The sequence below is a fragment of the Astatotilapia calliptera genome, chromosome 7, assembly GCF_900246225.1.
Source record: "Astatotilapia calliptera chromosome 7, fAstCal1.2, whole genome shotgun sequence".
Lineage (NCBI taxonomy): Eukaryota > Metazoa > Chordata > Actinopteri > Cichliformes > Cichlidae > Astatotilapia > Astatotilapia calliptera.
In genome coordinates, this window is record NC_039308.1 from 8,286,137 (window position 1) to 8,307,841 (window position 21,705).

At 40.5% G+C, this 21,705-nt stretch overlaps 2 protein-coding genes across 2 annotated transcripts; both read right to left on the reverse strand.

The window, feature by feature from the left end:
* Positions 1-10,288, reverse strand: LOC113025272 (SWI/SNF-related matrix-associated actin-dependent regulator of chromatin subfamily B member 1-like). The gene is made up of 9 exons (XM_026172838.1): positions 9,865-10,288; positions 7,898-8,009; positions 7,069-7,177; positions 6,714-6,851; positions 4,033-4,160; positions 3,785-3,951; positions 2,870-3,060; positions 2,645-2,776; positions 1-1,558 (listed from the first exon to the last, which is right to left on the reverse strand). The coding sequence occupies exons 1-9, from the start codon at positions 9,952-9,954 to the stop codon at positions 1,519-1,521; spliced, it is 1,107 nt and encodes a 368-aa protein (XP_026028623.1). The 5' UTR covers positions 9,955-10,288; the 3' UTR covers positions 1-1,518.
* A 1,225-nt stretch (positions 10,289-11,513) lies between these two features.
* Positions 11,514-16,358, reverse strand: derl2 (derlin 2). The gene is made up of 7 exons (XM_026172839.1): positions 16,194-16,358; positions 14,176-14,241; positions 13,702-13,775; positions 13,382-13,475; positions 13,002-13,197; positions 12,773-12,863; positions 11,514-11,968 (listed from the first exon to the last, which is right to left on the reverse strand). The coding sequence occupies exons 1-7, from the start codon at positions 16,284-16,286 to the stop codon at positions 11,863-11,865; spliced, it is 720 nt and encodes a 239-aa protein (XP_026028624.1). The 5' UTR covers positions 16,287-16,358; the 3' UTR covers positions 11,514-11,862.
* Positions 16,359-21,705: the final 5,347 nt, after the last annotated feature.

Sequence of the window (21,705 nt, forward strand, 5' to 3'; positions counted from 1 at the left end):
TTGAAAATCATCACTTTATGATAGAAAATAAATATTTTCAACTTGTTTTCACTCCTCCATGCTAGCTGAAAAAGGAGGCTGGAGTGAAGTAACAGTGGAACAATCAGTCCCTCATGCACAGGGAACAGTATGAACCATCTAGGTTTCAGCATGCAGATGTCTACTAGTGCACAAAACTACAATCAGAACACCGTCTACATGCTAAAATCAATTCAACTCTCATTCACTGAAAGGACTTTACAGATCTGAGGCAGGGATCTGAGGCAGTGTTACCCTTTAAGTACTTCAATTTTTTTACTTTTCAAAAATAAATTGTTGTTGACCTTCACCAACCTGTCAGCTCTTTGGGTCCTTCTACTATCCAGACTTCACACTTACAGGTTTTCCATGTTCCACTTCTGAACACACTTGTGGGACCATAAAAAGCCTGTGAGTACAGAATGTTAATGCAGAAATCCAGCAGATCCTTTCAAACATCCCCAAAAGCCCTAAAAAGTCATGGCTGCTTACTGCTCTCTATTTAAATGTTTGGCAATTCCTCTGACGCACAGATACATACAAAGGTGCATTATGACAAAGAATTGGGTCTGAACATCCATAAGTAAAAAAATAAAATGAAAACAAACAAACGACAACAAAAAGACAACCCAAACATGGCTTGGTTGTCTTATAGCAATATAGATATTGAAAATTAAGGTGAATGGTAGAATGCTTTCAAATTAAAGGAGGAAACACCTCAAGCGGTCAACCCAAAGACAGACATTCAGATTTTTTTAGCCAGGTTGAAACAGGCGAAATCTCACTTGACTCGTATTAATATGATTATTAATAAACGGTTTCTTTGGAAAAGTCTGAAACCATAAAAACCATCATCTCTTGGCTATTTTTCTGTTGGGATCTATTCAAAAAACAGATAACATTCTTCTGCTGAAGGACTAATGGACTGACTGATCTTTCCATCTCCATAGTACATCAAGTCTCAGAAATCCAAATGTAGGCCATGTGACAGAAATGCTGACATGCCTTATTAAAAAGGGAAAAACACAGTGTAATACTAATATCTAAGTAAGACAACTGCTGCTGTAGATGATATTAGTTCCCTGTTAGAAACATGAAGATGTTCCACTTGTCCAAGTACATAAAGCTGTTCAGATCAGGTTGTCATTTCAGTAACCATTCACATAAATAAACTCAATACCATGTGCATTGACCTAATGTGAGCATCACTGTGTGTGTGTGTGTGTGTGTGTGTCTCAGACATCTGAATCAGTTCCTCTAGAGTAAACATTTGATACTTAGCAGTATGCTGCTGCCATGAGCAGAGTGAAACATATTGGTGGTGGAGTCCATGTGTGCTGAGGAATGCGGTGTCCTTAATCACAGGCTGCCGCAGAACTGACCATACATACGTCTGTGTTCACGCTCGTCCAGATGCTACGTTGATGCTTTAAGGATGACTTATGTCCTTAGTTGTTTTAACGAGTAACAGGAGCCTCCTGACCAGCTTCACATTGCCTTCTACCAAGAGGGGGCGGTGTTGGCCAGTCGTCTCATACGCCTACAAAAACAGTTTATTTGAAGAAGAATTCTTTAAAAACTGTAGGAATGATCAGAGATTTTACAAGCCTGATAACCCAGTACAAAGTATGATTTGGTCAAACTAAAAAAAGACATGCATACGTTCTAGTGCCACAATACATACACACTGATCTTAATTATTGAGATGACACCATTAAACAATCAGTAAATTATTGTAAAGAAGGTTCAATGCCTGGCTCTTCCAGTCTGCAAGATACTGCAAGAGTGTGAATGTTAGATAGAAAGCACGTCAGTGTATGCTTGTATGCATGAATGACTGATGCATGTTGCATTAAGTGCTCAGAGTAGAAAAGCAGCATATAGGAACTTATAAGGAGTTCCTTTTATATACTGGCCCAAACTATGTAAATATTAATAGTTAAAACCACTCCCATTGCAAGGAAATTAAAATTCACAATGACTATATCATCCATATCATGTCTTAGATGATGCAAGAATTATGGCTTCTGAAAAAAGAGGTTTCAAAACACTACTGTGTAAATGACTCTACACTACTGATTATAGATTATTTCATGAGAAAAAACCCCCATTTAAATTAATATGTAAGGATGGACAGACAAGTCAAAAACAATGCATCCAGCCAAGGCTGCCCAAGGTGTGGAATACTGAAAATGGTGGCTAGAGCCTTCCATTACTTCAATGATGGAATAAGAGGAATAATGAAGCTTTTATGAAGAGCGTGAGACGGGTGAGATGCACTGTTGTTAAAGATCAGAGATTTTTAGAACGTCTCTGCAGGGAAACATTGTTAGGCTGATTTTGATATTGCACTATTAACACTCAGAGTTGAACCCGTTCTGCTCAGCTGCTCTGAAAATAAAGCCTCGATATTACATTTCATCATGAGTTCATCAACCATGTTCTGAAGCGTAGACTAATTAACATGTACAACATGTACACTTTGAATTTGTGACTCTGCCCATTTATGGGATCCTTTTTTTTTTTTTTTAATTACTAACCTATTTAGTGGCACCATATGACTGTCAGTCTGATAAAAGTCAATGGAGCAGATAATAACTATATTAAATGCATCTGACTGTGTCACCTTGTGTTTCTGTCTTGGTCTCTGATCTTCTTCTCCATTTCCGCATCTGTCAGGGTCTCCAACAGGGGGCACCACTGGTCTGCATCACCTGTGTTGCGAATGGCAATCTCTACTGTGGGTAGTGGGTTCTCACTGGACACATTCCAAGTATGAGAGTAACAAATGAGTGCACCATAACACACCAAGATTCACAGTCATTCTCAAAGGCTTATTACAGTGACTTACCTGAAAGCATAGGTCCTCTGGTGCCAGCTGAGCTGACCACGGATGCTGTAGGCAATAGTGGTGACAAACTCCCCGCCGAGACCCAGCTCAGAGCACAGCTTCAATGCAAATGACTCTGGAGAGTTCTCCCTCTCTGACATGTCCCACTCAAACTGGTCCACCAGAGAGATGTTCCCTACATGGATGTTCAGCTGTGGGACATATGAAATTTTCATATACCAACCTATTATAGACGTATTTCTGTTCAACACTGCCAAGATTTGTTTACATTATACATGCTTCCCTTAGGCAGGCATTTTCATTGCTATGCAGATGATACACAGGTCTATCTATCCATGAAGCCAGATGAGACAACAAATAGCTTAACTGCAGGAATAGACAAAGACCTGGATGACCTCTAATTTCCTGCTTCTAAATTCAGATAAAACTGAGATAATTGTACTCAGCCTTAATCTTAATCTTAGAAATATGTTATCTAAATAGATGCTTGTGCACGATGGCATTATCTTGACCTCCAGTAACACTGTAAGGAATCTTGGAGTCATTTTGATCAGGATATGTCCTTCAATATGCTTTTTAGTTACTATTAATCCTTTCAGTGCAATTTTTGTCCTGTCATGACCCCCCACTGGTCTTTACAGAGCCCACTGTTGTGCTTGGCCAAAGGGGGGTCATTTGATTGCTTTGGCATGCATACTGCATTATTATGGGGTCTTTGCCTTACAATATAAAGTACCTTGATGTAACTGCTATGATTTGGTGCTGTATAAATAAAATTGAATTAAATCAAATCAGGTTAAGATATACATCATTGATCATGGCTGATGAGCTTGTCTAAAATAATTTAAAATTTTCTTGCTAGACATGTCATTTCTTGACTTCCTGTTAAAATTGTTACTTCGGTGCAGCACCTACCTTGATGATGACTCTCTGGTCCGCCTGGTCTTCTAAGAGACTGTCAGTGGGGTAAGACTCAATCTGCTGACGAATAGCTGATGCGATGGCTGGGACAAAAGCCAGAGGATTCAAGTCGAGGTCATCACACAAAATCTCAGCAAACATCTCTGGGGTCATAAGTTTTTCTAAGGAAAAAGCAGGTAATTAAACACAAAATAGCACCAGATGTTGCAGATATTTTCAAAGTAGTAGACGTGTATAAGTACCATTCATATTCCATGTGAAGGTATCCCGCAGTTTCTGCCCATCTATCTCCATGTCTAGACGAACAGGGACCAGTGCCTCTATCTGGGCTGCATTCTCATGGATTACTGCAGGGTCGTGGTCATCAAAACTAAGTGAGATGCATACAATCTGATGTTGCATTATTCTTGTTTTACTCAAAATGGTCAACACTAATCCAAATTAAAATTCCACACAGAGCTCACATATCACTTTCTCAAGGTCATAGATACAATTCAGACCTTTCTCCGCTGTGCCCTAAATGTAAAATAGAGATGGGCAACCTCACGCATTGTCTATGGTCCTGCAGGAAAATACAACAATTTTGGTTCGTTATAAAATGTGAACTGGATAAGATCTTCTCTACTGACACTGAATGCAATTCATTGTGCATGCTACTCGGAGCAGCGAATGACAAAAATCAGAGGGAAGTTTGGAAAGCAGCTTTACAGGCTGCTAACGTTCTATGCAAGGAAATGTGTCCTTTTGAACTGGATCATGGGCACGGGCCCATCTAAGACTCAATGGCAGCAAAAGGTACTGGAATATGTGTTGTAAGACTTCCTAACATGCAAGTTACATAGTAGGGACCATAGGTTTCATAAAATATGGGACCTATTTATGCTGTATGCCAGTTTGGATATTGCTGCCATTTTCTCACGGGCCCTGGTATAATATAAGCATGCCAATGCTACTTTACATATGACTATTGCTAACTCTATCTCATAATCAAAGTATATGGATTTTCTATTTATTTACTTGTATTCTCATTCTGTTATGTTGGTTTTGTTTGTTTCATAAGTTTCAGGTATGTAGTAACATGACTTTGTAACATTCACATTCTGATGAGGACACTGGGAGCAAGGATACTTGCCAAATGATACTTTGGCATCCATGCTAGAGCAGCCAAGAATTGAATCAACAACCTTCCAACTGGCAGATGACCTGCTCAACTGCCTGAGCCACAGCCACCCTAGTGTCACCAATGCTATCTACCAAGAGCTGAGCAAATTACTGAATAAAAGTGAAATTACTGAAGGGAAAACTACTAGACTATGTACAAAAAAAGACTATCCAAATGAGCAAGTGAGTAAAGACAATCAATGTTGTTGATATAAAAAGTAAACAACTGATGGAGACTGTGTGGGATCTTGAAAACTGAGGTAGCTGTTCTCTAAATAAATGTGAGCAAGATTCATCAAGAGTGGCTTTACTACAAGCAAATCCAGAAAGACCTGAAACAGATATGTAACAGCTGGCCAATAGAATAAGTAGAACAACACAAAACATTTACTGTCAGATGGTGATTGATCCAAATATTAATTTTTAATATTATATTCATTTCTGTCACTTAAATTGGCAGGAATATTTTGTGTTGGCCCCAGGGTAGCTGCCAAACAGCCCTGACTGCTCAAGGCATCAGCTCCACTAGACCCTTGAAGGTGTGCTCTGGTATTTGGCACCAAGATGTTAGCAAGAGATTTATTGAGTTTGTAAGCTGTGTGGGGCCTACGTGGATCAGACTTGTTTGTCCAGCACATCCCACATATGCTGATTGCTGTCCATCTTGACATTACTCGGCTGAAAGAGGCCACAGCCATCAGCAAATACCATTTCCGTGACAGGATCTACATGGTCTGCAACAATGCTTAGGTAGGTGGTACATGTGAAAGTAACATCCACATGGATGGCAGGACTCAAGATTTCCAAGCAGATCATTGTCCAAAGCATCATATTGCCTCCATGGGCTCACCTTCTTCCCGTAGTGCATCCTGGTGCTAGGTGTTTCCCAGGTAAGATGCACACTCATCTAGTGTAATGTAAAAAAACATGTAGTTAATCAGACCAGGCCACCTTCTTCCATTGCTCTGTGATCAAGTTCTGATGCTCACACACCCATTATTGGTGCTCTTGGTAGTTGACATGGGCATCCTGGCTGATCTGAATGCTATGCAGCCCCATATACAACAAAGTGTGGGACACTGTGTACCTTTCTATCAAAACCAGCATTAAATTTTTTCAGATATTTGATTTACTGTTGTTAATCAAACTGTCTGTTGGACTGAACCACATGGCCCAGCTTTCTCTCTCCATATGCATCAAGGAGCTTTAATGACTCTGTCACTGGTTCATCACTGGTCCTTCCTTAGACACAGACCACTGCAGACTGGGAACACCCCACAAGAGCTGCAGTTATGTAGATGCTCTCACCTAGTCTTCTAGCCATCATAATTTGGCTAGCCAAGCCACCAAACTTGTTGAAAGACACTTGCCCATTTTAAGGACAAATCGTTCACTCGCTCCCACCCACTAACAGGTGCCACGGCGAAGAGTGTTATTCACTTCACATGTCAGTGATCACATTGATATGCCTGATTTCTGCATGTACTACAAACTATGCTGAGAAGTTCAGAAACAATGTAGTAAATTCTACTAGATAAGCTATGAAATATGATCATTTTAATGGTCATTGGTGAGTTGTAGTTGCTGACAAATGAATAAAGAATGATGCGTTCATTTTTTTAAGGCCCAGGATTGTGCTGTTGAATTATATTACATGATGGTGTGTCATTGCGAACCTTAACTCTGACATGAACAAGCAGAATACATACAGTAGTAATAAGTCCACAAAACACATGAGAATGGGAACAAACAGCTTCCATACCAAAGAGGGAAGGTCCTCTTCTTGTCACGGCCCATTCGGTTCCGGTTGATGGTGGTGGAGCAAGGCACAGCATCCAGATGGTGAGAGCTGTTGGGCAGTGTGGGAACCCACTGACTACTTCTCTTTGCCTTTTGCTCCCTTTACAAGAAGAATAAACAAACATCTTCTGTCTCAACAATGATCAGCAATAAGGGATTTCATCACTTAGAATTACAGACTTATCAAAGCTCTCTTGAAGCTTTGCTAAAATGTAAAAAAACAAAACAAAAAACTCCATTCATCTATGCAACCAACAAAACTGAGTCATGAGTTGATGTCATCGTATAACTGGGGTCTGCATTCATCAGCAGATTACCTGAGGTAAGCAGGGGGCTCTGTGTTGATAGACACTGCTTTGTATTTCTCATCATTTCCATCAAAGATCTCTTCACACTCTGAAGCCTTCAGCAGAGTAACACTGGTGGCTGTAAATGAACAATCGTCCAGAGAACAAAGACACAGTAGCTTTAGCTTTTTTTGGGGGGCAATATTTGTTTGCGGCAAGAAGTTCAGCTCAACACCAAAATTAAAGACATTTCCTATAAATTTTACTTTAAAAAGGAAAAAGTTTTTACTATTGCACTTTAATTAAAAAATATTAAAGTACACAAGTAATATTGTATACTTTTTGTTCTTACTGTTTTTTAATTTTTTGTAAGTACACAATATTAAAAGGATTTATTTTATTTCAGTTACAGGAAATGTTTTTGGATTTTTTTAAGTTTACTTTTAGTTATCTGTAACAACACTGACAGTCACATCAATCTGTAAAGGTAAAGTCTCAAGATACATGATGTAATTGATAGTCCAGTAATAAACTCAGGCATAATATTGTTTAAATACTTGAAATGTTTGCAGTTTTTGCCATCTACGGACTTAACTCGTTTTTTGAAGGTAAATGTACTTTTTTATTTCTGCACAGCTGAGTGTATTGCTTACATTTCTCCATATCATTTTGAGTAATTGATTGAAAGTAGGACTTTAGTATTTTTTTGTTGTGGTAGTGTCCGGGGTTTTCTCAAACTGCCTTCATGTCTGCAGAAGATTTTGTGGATAGGAAATTCTATACAACCCTGGGAGTAGTCCAAATCATGTTAGTATCCACAGTAACCCCTTACCCTGCACACATACAAAAAGCCACTCACCATGTGACGATGCTACAATTTTCTTTCTCTCCTCCACAGAGGCCAGCCTCCTCCATAAAGATGGATATCTTTTATAAAGGGAGCCTCTGAACATCCGCAGATAGTTTCCAACCTTGAACAGCAAAGTGCATGTGTTTTTCCAATCCACAGTGAAACAAATGTTAAAAACAAAGAACCAAAGAAACAGATAACAGCACCTGTCATAACTGCAGTTCTATCAAAAGGACCATTTCATTTTTTGTTTATAGTGATTTAGCTGTAATTGTTCTTCCGTGTTCTTAAATGCAGATCCAACTACTGCTTTCTGCTGGCTAGATGATGCTAGCATGCTAACGAGCGCCACTGATGCCTCAATAAACAAAGAAGCATGTGTACACTCAGTCAAACAAGCTGCTACCAAAGCTCTAATTGTGCCATTCAAAACCAGTAAAAACTAACCTCAGCTTCTGCCGTTTTGCTGTAACTTCGTATTCCCTACGTAACTTGGGTTACTGCAGTTAGTTGAAATGGGTTATGTTAAAATAAAGTAAGACTGGAAAAAAATATCTTTCTGCTTTGTGTAACATGCTTAAGTGACGCAGCTTGAGCAGTCTGTCATTAGTATTAAGACCGTTTTGATGTCACTTTTGCACTGTTCAAAAGGTAGTCAAAAGATATCAATCAATCAGTGTGACGCTATGAAGACACTGTGGACCCAAATCTCTCAGGAATGTTTCCAGTTCCTTGTTAAATATGTGAAACAGAACTAAATCAGTTGGGGATAGACTTTAGCCCAAACAAACTGGATAATCTGAAGAAAATGGATGTTGTCTTAACTATTAGCACACTAAAGATGCAAATCATTCATTAAGAAAAACAAATGTTTCCAAACCACCTTGCAAATGTTAATAAACATTAGGACTGCTTTTCATTGTCATGCCAACTAATTTGAAAGCTATCAAACATTTCAATCACTGTTTGTAGAAACAAAAGGAGCTGCACCAGTTGTAAGCATAGCACAGTCCTGGCTTTGAAATACCATCCAAAACTGTCTTATCTTGATCTGTCTTATTTCCAAACTAGTCTTCTGCTTTAAAAACGAAAAACAACACACACACACACACACACACTTTTTCCCCCAACCAGGTGTGAAAATAAACCCCGTTTCTCTTCTTGTAAGCAATAATGTGGACATAATGAGAGGATCAGACCCTTTAACCCGCACATGCATACAGTAATTTACCAAGAAGAAACTCCTAACAAGACAACACCAGGGCTAGAAGCTATAGCAGCTCATGACATTCCCTCCAAACAGCTGAGGTAGGATGTGACATTCGAAGGTGCCACAGCTCAGTATTGATGCCATGTTTTGAGCTACCGGTAACTGTCAATCAAATTTTAACCATTCTTTAAAAGATCAGCAGTGAGTCACAAAACATCCTAAGATCGGTGCCTCCAAAATGCTGCTGTGGTGAAAAATTTAACTGAACTCTGCAAAGAAGGTGATTACAAAAAATACCTTTAAGGTCTTCCAAACAGTGCTAGCCCGCACAGTGCAGTGGACAACTATACGTTTTTATTCACCTTTTTTTTTTTTTTTTTAAACCAAGTGGGTTGTGTTTGTCGACTCAAGCAGTGCAAAAGTGACATCAAAACGGTCAGAATAATAATGGCAGACGGCTCAAGCTTAGTTGAAATGGGTTATGTTAAAATAAAGTAACTGCAGTAACCCAGTGGGGAATACCAAGTTACAGCAAAACGGCAGAAGCTGAGGTTAGTTTTTACTGGTTTTGAACGGCACAATTAGAGCTTTGGTAGCAGCTTGTTTGACTGACTACACCCCGCTCTTCGTTTCACATGCTTCTTTGTTTATTGAGGCATCAGTGGCGCTCGTTAGCATGCTAGCATCATCTAGCCAGCAGAAAGGATAACTGCAGCAAGCATAAGAGATTTAGGCCCCGAAAGTTTGTGTACAGACCGTCACATACCTCCGACCCCACCATGTAAAAGTCTCCATCTTGTTCGAGCTGAAATTTTACCGGCTTCTGGCCAAACGTTTTACTGAGAGCTAATTGCATCTTTACGCAGTCACTGCTAATTATTTGAGCAGCCTTTCTTCAGGTGCGTTCGCAGCCTGAGTTGAAAATGGGAAATCCGATATCGTCCCTTCAAATAGGTTTTGCTTACTCCAATTAGGAGCATGTCTGCTTACCAAGTATAAAACGACATGAAGATTATCTACAAAAAATTGAAAACTACAGCAATTTCTGTACCAGTCCCTATTTAGATGGATTAAATGAGGACATTCAAATTTGGAAGAATTTTTCCCGAAAAGTCTAAACGCTTCATGGGATGCTACTCTCTTTCTGTCCTCGCTCAAAGTGGATGAACAATTTCCAGTGCTCATTACCGCCCCTACTGTTCTACATTAAAATGAGATTTAACTCCTCCAGCTGCAGAGGTTATCTGCGATATCCATATTATTGTAGAGTTCTCACAATTCCTTATGAATCTAATGCAGCGGTCCCCAACCTTTTTTGCGCCACGGACCGGTTTATGTCCGATAATATTTTCACGGACCGGCCTTTAAGGTGCCGCGGATAAATACAACAAAATAAAACCAGTACCGGTACCAAAAAAAGAAGATTTATTCATAACACACGGGAAAAGACCCAGGGAAACCGAGTTAATGATAAAAAAAAATGCTAAAACCTATAAAACCTTGAAAACCATAAATTTCACACCCAAGCCTCAACTCTCACGGTCCGGTACCAAACAACTCATGGACCGGTACCACCTTGGGGGCTGGGGACTGCTGATCTAATGCAAACGGCACATAGGTCTTCTAGATATTGGATCAAAATACACACACAGAGTGCCAAATAACCGAGATTAGCCCAAGTATTCATAAATCCATTTTTTTTAGGCACATGAAGGATTCTTTCTACTCCAGTAAGTCTACTATAAAAATGGATTGTGTATTACAGATATGTTTAAAGCTATCTCAATCAAATTAAATATGACAACAGTGCAGAAGACACCAATATTCCAGAAGTGCGTGCAAGGAACAAAATTTACATACTTGTCTTTCTGGAACACTTAAAAACATATCTACCATTTGAATTTTCAAAAAGTCAAAATTTTGTTTTGCTACCAATAAGGCAAGAAAAATTAAGTGTTCTTGTAAAAAGATATTGCTTAATAATAACTGGCTGCATAAATGCCTGAAGGTGTTTTCAAATGGGTAGCTTTGACATGCCAACAACTTCACACTTACAGCAGATTCAGCAAATCTGACATGACATTGAAATGTCTGCCTTTAGACTCAAGATAGCTTGCTAACCCATTATTCTCACTTTGCGCCACACCTCATGGGCTATGAAATCAAAAACAGTGAAAATCCTGACATCTCCGTCTCTAACAATAAGACAAGTTACAAGAGTCTTTCAACTGACATGTTGCATTTTTACACTCAGAATTAGTAAGAACATCTTTGGTTTCAAGCGAAAACTAAAACACTTCAAAGAGATGAAACCAAACTGTTGTTTGCAACAGACATTTATTCTTTAAAAAAGTGAAATAAAAAAAATGCACTCTTTGTAAATAAATTCATTTCAATAATATTCCACTGCTGTCATTTTCCTCTTTCATATAATTGTATGCCATAATTTATTCATTTATTTTTCCCCGGAGACAAAGACAAACATCACCTGAGGCCCTCAGGTTCACCATCCACAGTTCCATCGGAAGCTTGTATTCTATCAAATAGTCTTAGAGCGACGACCTGGCATCAAGAAGAGTTTGTGAAGATGATTAAAGCCCATATACACAGACAACACACCGTTATCTCCAAACCACTTGTGGCTGTTTGGCATTCCTCATCCACAACTAAACAAACACGTCAAAAACAAAGACCATGTCTTCAACTCTCTGAGAGAAGGTCCCTGAAGGTGACCTGATGATCAGGGATGAAATAGAGGGTGTATTTAACCACCAAGGCGCTGTCCTTCCCCCCATGCAAACCCGCCCGGGCGGTCCTCTGGCAGGGGGTTATAGTTGGCATCTTCTTCTGGAGTGTCAAAGAGCATCTTTCTGTGGGAGAAACACGGCAAAAGGAGAATGAGTCATTTCTACAAACACAGAAGTAGTGCTAGTGATGCAGCTAAGAACGGACTTTTGTTAGATTGTCCAACATAAAAAAAAAAATATGTCAATCAAACTGAAGATACACAGCAGCTTTATCCAGAACAAAATATGGAAACGGACTGCTGTCTACATATGTAGGCCTCTTGTCTTTTCAGGGTTTGCCTTGATTTCAAGAGCCACATAGGAACCTCCCATGAATTTATTATGAATTTCTACCATAGCCCCTTTTGATGATGTAATTTTTTAAGAATCCACTATTTTTGATAGAAAAAAAAATGGTCTGCTCTTATCTGCGTTTTGCAACTTGCGCAATTTCAGTTAGTCTTCGAAGACACTGTTTAGTACTTTGTGAATTCCAAGTTTTATTTCTGTTAATGAAGAATATAGCTTGAGCATATGTCAACATAATGTTTAAATGACAAAAGCATTTCGTGAAACAACAATTGGATTTCAGCCAACCAAATTAATTTGTGCTTGAAGTGTGTTTTGTAGCTCGTTATTGATTTTAAGGGCATGACATGCTTTTTCCACTGTTCTCCTACTTCAGCTGGCCTTAGGGAAGAGAGAAAAATCTAAGGAAAGAACAATAACTGGATCTTAGAAAAGTACTTAAATTATAACAGACACCTCTGTGTGTGTAAAGACCAGCTGCACATGGTGACTGCAGCCACATGTCTGTTTAGAGAAATTCCCATCTGCTACTTAAAACTTCTCTCACACCACAAATATTACAATTATTCTGTGACTCACATGATTGATGGGGTCTTGAGCCACCTTCCACCACCTGGTTGATTTGGGAAAACATCCTCCAGGAAGAAGTACACATGACCAACAGCAATACCTCAAGAGAAAAATACAAATCAGTTTTATTCTAACCCATCAAAACCTTGCTGTACACCACTAAACACAGCAGGTACCTGCAAATCTTAGCATACCACCAAAGTACTGAACACTGACAGCAGGGGTCAATTATAAGCACCTAAAAGATCCACGATGATAGAGTTGCCCAGCAGAAGTGAGAATCCCATTAGCACCCAGGGCAAGAAGGGTGCCTGAAAGTTGAGCAGGCCAAAGAAGTTCATGCGAACATTCGGGTTCCGTCGACTCCACACGTATACCAGCATGATGGTGAAGGCCTGGCCCAGAAACACCAGACTCACAAAAGTGCCAAATATCTGAGACTTCATTGAGGACAAATGGCTGAACATTACTGCTGACTGTTTGTGTCTGCCCAACATTAACAGACTAATAATCAATCAACGGCAGCAGAGAGATCGAAAAGTTGCTTACCACATAAGGAGTGTATGTATGTATATATGTCGTATATAAAGTTGTTCTCTGAACGATTTAAGAGGATACAGTCATAAGAAGTCCACCAAAGAGAAACATGAAGACAAAGTCAGCCGTGCGTCCCCTGAAAGAGCCCTCCTCCAGCATTCGACAGTATCTGTACCTGCAAGTACATGGTTAAGGAAAGCTGCGAGAAAAATGTACACGTCATCACCATCATCCCAATTTGTTCTTTAATTTTTTTTATTTATTTTTTACAAGAACTCTATTTGTACATAACTTTTTAACATATCATCTCTAAAACCACACCCGGTGTTCCCCAGTGAACCAGAAAGTAAAGCATGCATAGCGACTTTATATGTAAAGAGCTGTGGAACTGAGAAGGATACAGAAAAATCATATTGAACAGGAAATTGAAACCAACCGGACCAAAAAACAGGAAGTTGGTTATTAGTCGCCATACCTAGAAGTGAAAGAAACAACATTCAGCTGCAGATAACAGTAATGCAGGTTTTGTTTAATTCTCAGCTCAACAAGTTCCCATTCACATAGAAATGTTGAAATCTTGATTTTTATTTAATTATGTAATTATTTTACTGTAGTTTATATTTTGCACCAGCAGTTTTACATTTTTCGTTAAATGGAACCAGATCTGTTACTTTCCGGTTCCTTATTTTTAGTATTAGTTTAGAGTAGTTTTTATTGAGTCACAGTTCAAAATAATCATTATTTGTCTTATACTGCCCATTGTTGAGGTCCCTCAGTTTTACTGCTTACCCATATATTTTCAATCTTCTGACTGGCTGCTTAAACAGCGGGTTTTCATTTTGGTATGGTCTTAAACTGAGGGTCAGATAACTCACCTGATAATTTCTTAGAATTAAATCTGGGTTGAAGTAGAGCTGAAATGGTGTGATGATCTCTAGTTGCTGAAAGAGAAAGCAAAGAATAAGTTATATGTAACAACAATGACAATGGCACAAAAAGATCCAGTGTATCTTTATTAAAACCAAGCTTAGTCCACTGTGTACACAAACAGAAATAATGCTCTGGTTTAGACAAATCTGACCTGCCATTTTCTGGAAAATCAGCTGCATAAGACAGCTGCTTACACAGTATAAGTCTAAGCTTGATTCATCAAGACAACAGAACTGCAGTCAGACAAGTCGGAGTCCTGCTCCGCTTTCTTTTCTACACTTTAATGTTACCTGGAGCTAAAAGCACCAACATCACAATACTTTAATTTATAAGTATTAGTAATGAACAAGGAATCAAGACATGTTTTACAAGACATGTAAAACTTTGTAAAATACTGACACTGAGCCATTATCTACCCCTGTATTTCCTCTTTCTATTTGAGATCAAAGCAGTGAATGCTGGAGAAACCCTACTGTTTTACTCTGGATTTCTTGTTGCCTTTTAGTTATTTATTTTCTCCTTTGTACCAGAGATATATCTTCACAAACAGTTAAATCCACTTAAGGTCCTTCAGCTCTTCATCGTCACACTATTTTTAAACATTAAAAACAAAGCAAATCTAGAAAACACAGATCAAGATCAGCCCGTGACACTGGTAAATTCATCTTATTTGCTGATAGCTGATATTGCCGACTCTGAAAATACCAATATCCAATAATCAATAAGAAGTGCATTTACTTTCAGAACTGTGACAGTACTGTAAAAAGTACACTCAGAATGCCTTATCAGCCAACTCACATGGGGTTTAGGCAGCTATTTTGCATATTTCTTGTTATTGCATCAGAAACTGAAAATGACACGACTGTGCACATCATAACAGTAACTGGAAAATAAGCCATTTTATGGTAATAAGTACAATAATTCAAAAATACTGACTACTGTTTAAAAAAAAACCCATAAGAAGCTCCAAAATACCAAAATTTCACGGTCAGCTTCATGCAGTTCTGTGAAAAACTTTTAGCCCCCCTTAATGAATTCTTTCTTTCCCTCTTTTTTGTACTGTCACACATTTTTTTTTCAGATCAAGCAAATTTTAACATTACATAAAGAGAACCCAAGCAAATACAAATTTCAGTTTTTTAACTAGTGATTTTATTCATTAAGTGAAAAAGCTATCCAAACATACCTGACCCTGTGTGGAAAAGTAACTGCCCTCTGACCCTAACTGTTAATGCCACCCCCAGCAACAATAACGGCAAACCAGCCTTTGCGATAACCGGCTATGAGGTTTTTAAGATGTATCTGGGTGAAATCTGGCCCACTCATATTAGCAGAATTAGTGGTTGACGCAGGTTTGGAGTAATTTTGGTAGGCTGGCCTCTCCTGGGAAGGAATGATTTGCACCCAACACCTTATCAACCTACCTACATGGGCTTTAAAATGGCTCCACTGTGACCAACTGAAACATCATCGGCCAGTTCTGTATCACCTTTTCCCACTGCTGCACACACATGCAGAAAAACAAATTCGTCTAATGCAGTGCGACAGTGCCCACATTTTACATCTAAGACAGCTTGAAAGAAAGAGCATATATAACATGTATTCCCTAAAACTGGACTGTAGAATTCTAATAACGTTTATCCATGATGATGAGAGTGACGTGAGCCGCTAGCACCAGGTAGCACTTAACCCTACAGGATAAATAAACAACAGCTGTAGCTTGTGAGGCCACTAAGGAAATTATCGGTCGTACCCGTGGCACCGGGTACAAGTAGCCCGCTCCGCTTATTGCTTCATATCACTTAAGCAAGAGATCCAACTAGGTTCCGTTCAGGCACGTACCCTTCTAACAGGTTCCCAAGCACCGAGCTAGCACCGAAGTAACCACCTTACGATGACCGCGGTAGGCAGTGCGAGTTTATTATTCCCTGTCTAACACTAAGAACACCTGAATGAGTCTTACCACCGCAGCAGTTGTGAGTACACAGGCGGTTGTGTATGCCCTGGTAACAACAGGAATCTGTAGGTATTCCTGTTGCAGCGTCTGGTAAGCCATTTTAGACCGACTGAAAGCTTCCGGCACTTTCTTGACACGTCATCCCACAAAGCCAACGGTGCTGCATTCAAGCACGTTGGACAAATGGCAAATGTTCCAGTTTCTATAAATCTATGGTCTTTCGCCGATGTTTTTACTGAATATACAGATGTGGATCGTAAGACTGATGGTTTTTGTAGTTTCCATATTTCAAGAAGAACTAATGTAGTACAGTTTTTATTTATTTTGTTTTGACATGTTTGACATGATAACGTTCAAAAAAAAGGAAAAAAAAAAGACGAAGACTTGAAAATACACGTAATGTTCTAAGACGAAATAGGATATTACCTGGAGATTGTTATACACTTTAGGTTGCTCTATTCCTTTTATTGAAATATCTTAAAGATGTATGAGGGTATATTACCTTTTAGAACACAAGACCTGTCGAAATTATTTTAGCCAAGAATCAGCATATTATCAGAGGCGTGTGGAGAAGCGTGTTGCCAACATTCATGGGGTATTCCCTCTTTACACTGGCTGTGTCAAGATCCAGCCTTGGAAAAGAAAGCAGGTGGTCTCTTCAAAAGAAAGCTTTCAAATTTTAACCTCGTAAATTTTTTTTTTTTTTTTTGTGTGTGTGTGTGTGTGTGTGTGTGTGTGTGTGTGTGTGTGTGTGTAATAGAAATCACTTAAAGTTCTAGAACAAAACACTGAATGACTAGTAAATACACTGCTCAAAAAGAGGAGTTAAAACACATATCTTGATGAATGAAATCTTCCCCAGGTAAGCACGTGTATGGACATTCATGTGATGTAAAAGAAAATGTGATTCATCAGACCAGGCCAGCTTCTTCCATTGCTCTGTGGATTAGTTCTGATGCTCACACATCCGTTATTGGCACTGGTCTGAAGCCATGCTGCCCCATAAGTGACAAACTGTGATGGACTGTGTATTCTGACACTTTTCTATCAGAACCTATATTAACTTTTCAGCAGTTTGAGCTATAGTTAACTAATTTGTTGTATCCGATTATACAGGCCAGCCTGAGCCTCGACTCCCCACATGGATGTCATACTATGCTTGCCATAAAACTACTGTGGGTTCACCACTGTTCCTTCCTTGGAACACTTTTGATAGATAATGAACACTGCAGACCAGGAGCATCCCACAAGAGCTGCAGTTTCAGAGGTGCTCCAGTCCAGTCGTCTGATCATTACAATGTGGCCTTTGTGCAAATTTGACAATCTTTATGCTTGCCTATATATCTAGCTGCTATAACAACATCTGGAAGAAGCAACTGCTATTACAACTAGAGATTGATGAGGTCCAACACAAATGCTATGACAAGGGAGAGCCAGGATGTCAGATAAGCAGGAAGATGTCATCATCCCCACCTGCCAAGCAAAGACTCACAGCCTTGCCTAACTGCCTAAAGAGATATACCAGAGAGAAGCCAGGAGAATAAACCAGCTCTACTCAACTGAGCCATCCAAGCTGTACTCTCAGTGGCAGGGGGATAATATGAGAACAGCCCTGCCAAGGCTAGAGACTAAGCAATTCTCGAAGAGCACATGGGAGAAAGAGGCAACACATAAAAACAATGCTTAGTGGCTCAACAAGCTCCAAAAATCATCAGAGTGGAAGACTCAAGAATAAAGAGCTAAATGGCACCATGATTCACAGTTACTGCCTAAAGAAGCTAACTGCACTCCAGTGTCAAATAGGACAAGTGAACCAGCTTCTACTGGATAGGGATAATAGATAATGGATGTGATATATATTCAGACTGACTAACTGAACGCTGAACAGTCCTGAGTCTCAGAAGGGGCCACTTCCATCCAACTACAGACCAATAACTGGCCTCAGCACCAAATGGAAACTCCTGCCAGGCATCATAGCGCCCATGACGAAAAGTTCATGTTCAATACATGAGCAAGGCCCAGAAAGGAATTAGCAGCAACACCAGTGGGGCAAAATCCCAGCTACTGGTACAACTACTCATGGATGGTAAGACCAGGCGGACCAACCTGTGCACTGCCTGGATTTACTACAAGAAGGCCTTTGACTCAGTGAACTAAATAAGAGCCTTCATCAGGAATGCAATGGGGATATTGGTTCTCCTCCAATTTCCTCAAACTTAACAGTAATAAAACTGAAGTTTTACTTGTTGGTACACCATCTGTCTTAACCAAATCCCACAGCTTTTCCATTAACGTTGAAAATTCTCCCACCCTTCCCTCCCCTCAGGTTAAGAGTTTGGGTGTCATACTTGATAATACTCTTTCATTCCAGTCTCACATTAATTACATAACACGGTCTGCTTACTTCCATTTACGTAATATTCACCGACTCCGTCCCTTCCTTACTCCCCATGCTGCTGCCATCCTTGTCCATAGTCTTATTACATCCCGTATTGATTACTGTAATTCCCTCCTATTTGGTCTCCCTAAAAGGTCCCTTCATAAACTCCAACTTCTTCAAAATTCTGCAGCTCGGGTCATAACTTGCACTCCGTTAAGTGCTCATATTACCCCAGTTCTTCAGCAGCTTCACTGGTTGCCCATAGAAGCCAGGATAAATTTTAAAATCTTACTTCTTGCATACAAGTGTATCCATAAATCTGCTCCTTCATATTTGTGTGACCTGCTCCCTATCACCACTGTTTCCCGCACTCTCAGATCATCATCTGCTATTCATCTTACTGTTCCGTCCTCACACCTTATCACTATGGGGAACAGAGCTTTCAGTCGCTCTGCTCCTCGGCTCTGGAACTCTCTTCCTCCTGCACTAAGAAATATTGACTCCCTCTCCGTATTTAAGACACAGCTCAAAACACATCTGTTTAAACTGGCTTACTCGCTTTAATGCTGATTTTATCTGTTGTCACGCTCTGTTTTGTAATTTTAACTTATTTTATGTATTTTATGACTATTGTTCCTTTTATTAATTGTGTTTTTTGTAAGGTGACCTTGGGTTTCTGAAAGGCGCCCTCAAATAAAATGTATTATTATTATAATAATAGAATAGAATAGAATTCAACTTTATTGTCATTGCACATGCACAGGTACAGGGCAACGAAATGCAGTTTGCATCCATCCAGAAGTGCTTTAGTGATATAGATATATTACAATATATATTAGCAATAATATAGATATGTGAGTATATTACAGAAATGGGTCTATTATGGTATGTTATAATGTACACGGTATGAAGTATGTTGTGAATATTCTATAACTATAAGTATGTACAGGCTGTAGTGAGTACAAGCTATGTACAGGATATGAACAGGATATAAATATGAAAAACTATACAGAATATGAAATAAATAACTTTACAGAATCTGGGATATACAGCTATACAGAAATGGGAACTATGCAAGTTGTAAACAGTTGTAGGATTAAAAATTATCGAATGTACAGAATGATTATTTACACAGAGCTATACAGTAGTGCAGTTAAGATAAGTGAGGGTGTAGATAGTTTCTACAGAGGCTATATAAAGTGCTAGTGGTTGTGAGTGGTGGTTCAGTCCATGTTATTATTGTGTTTGAGGGTACAGTTGTCCATTGTGGGTGTGTGTATGTTCAGTCCATGAGTTTAACGTGGGTCAGATGTCAGGAGGCAGAGTTCAGGAGTCTGACAGCTGTGGGGAAGAAGCTGTTCCGGTACCTGGTGGTCTTAGTCCGGAGGCTCCTGTGGCGCCTCCCAGAGGGCAGGAGGGTGAAGAGTCCATGTGATGGGTGACTGGGGTCTTTGATGATTTTCCCAGCCCTTTTCAGACACCGCTTCCTGTAGATGTCTTTTATGGCAGGAAGTGGTGCTCCGGCGATGCGCTGGGCAGTTTTCACGACCCTCTGCAACGCCTTCCGGTCCGAGGCAGAGCAGTTCCCGTACCAGACTGTTATACAGTTGGTCAGGATGCTCTCGATGGTGCAGCGATAGAAGTTCACCAGGATGTCTGAGGACAGGTGGTTCTTCCTCAGAGTCCTCAAGAAGAAGAGGCGCTGGTGAGCCTTCTTGACCAGCTTGGAGCAGTTGGTCGTCCAGGTGAGATCCTCGGAGATGTGGACTCCCAGGAACTTGAAGCTGCTCACACGCTCCACAGCCATCCCCTTAATGTGGATGGGTGGATGTGGGTCAGCATTCCTCCTGTAGTCCACGATGAGCTCCTTGGTCTTCTCGGTGTTAAGCAGCAGGTTGTTTCTGTCGCACCACTCAGCCAGACGATCCACCTCCTCCCTGTAGGCGGCCTCATCGTTGTCACTGATGAGGCCAATCACCGTGGTGTCATCTGCAAACTTAATGATGGTGTTGGAACCATCAGCAGGTCTGCAGTCGTGGGTGAAGAGGGAGTAGAGGAAAGGGCTCATCACACAGCCTTGTGGTACACCGGTGTTCATTGTGATGGTAGATGAGCAGCGGTTATCCAGCCGGACATGTTGGGGGCGGTTGGTCAGGAAGTCCAGTAACCATTTGCAGATGAGGGAACTGATACCCAGGTCTGTCAGTTTCCTGATGAGTTGTGAGGGGTGGATTGTATTGAATGCTGAACTGAAGTCTATAAACAGCATTCTGGCGTAGGTGTTGTTGTTGTCCAGGTGTGAGAGGACAGAGTGCATTGCGATGGAGACTGCATCCTCTGTGCTCCTGTTCCGGCGGTATGCGAATTGGTGGGGGTCCAGGGTGGGGGGGAGACAGGATTTGAAGTGTGCTAGGACCAGTCGCTCTAAGCACTTAGTGATGATGGGGGTGAGTGCTACTGGGCGGTAATCATTGAGGCAAGATGGGTTGGAGTTTTTGGGTATCGGGACGATGGAGGTGGATTTGAAGCAGGCCGGTACCACAGCGTGGGCCAAGGACAGATTGAATATGTCTGTGAGCACTCCTGCAAGCTCCCCAGAACACGCTCTGAGAACACGCCCGGGGATGCCATCAGGGCCTGCAGCCTTGTGGACATTGATCCTGCTCAGCACCGCTCCTACATCGGTGGGGGAGAGAGTCATAGGTTGGTGGTCTGGCGTCATGTCTGCTTTGGTTGTGGTTGTGGGGTTCCCTCGCTCAAAACGAGCATAAAAGTTGTTGAGCTCGTTGAGGAAGGAGACATCAGAGGATGCGGGGGAGGGTTTGGTGGTCCTGTAGTCTGTGATGGTCTGGAGTCCTTGCCACATGCGTCGGGGGTTGGAATTTGGAGAAGTGTTCTTCTACCTTCTTTTTGTAATGGTGTTTGGCTTTTTTGATGCCCTTCTTTAGATTAGCCCTGGCTGTACTGTAGGCGTGTGCATCTCCTGACCTAAAGGCAGTGTTGCGGGCCTTCAGGAGGAGACGAACATCCCGGTTCATCCAAGGCTTCTGGTTGGGGTACATGGTGATCCGTTTCTGGGTGGTGACACTGTCTGTGGTTTTGGAGATGTAATCCAGTACAGATGAGGCGTACTGGTCC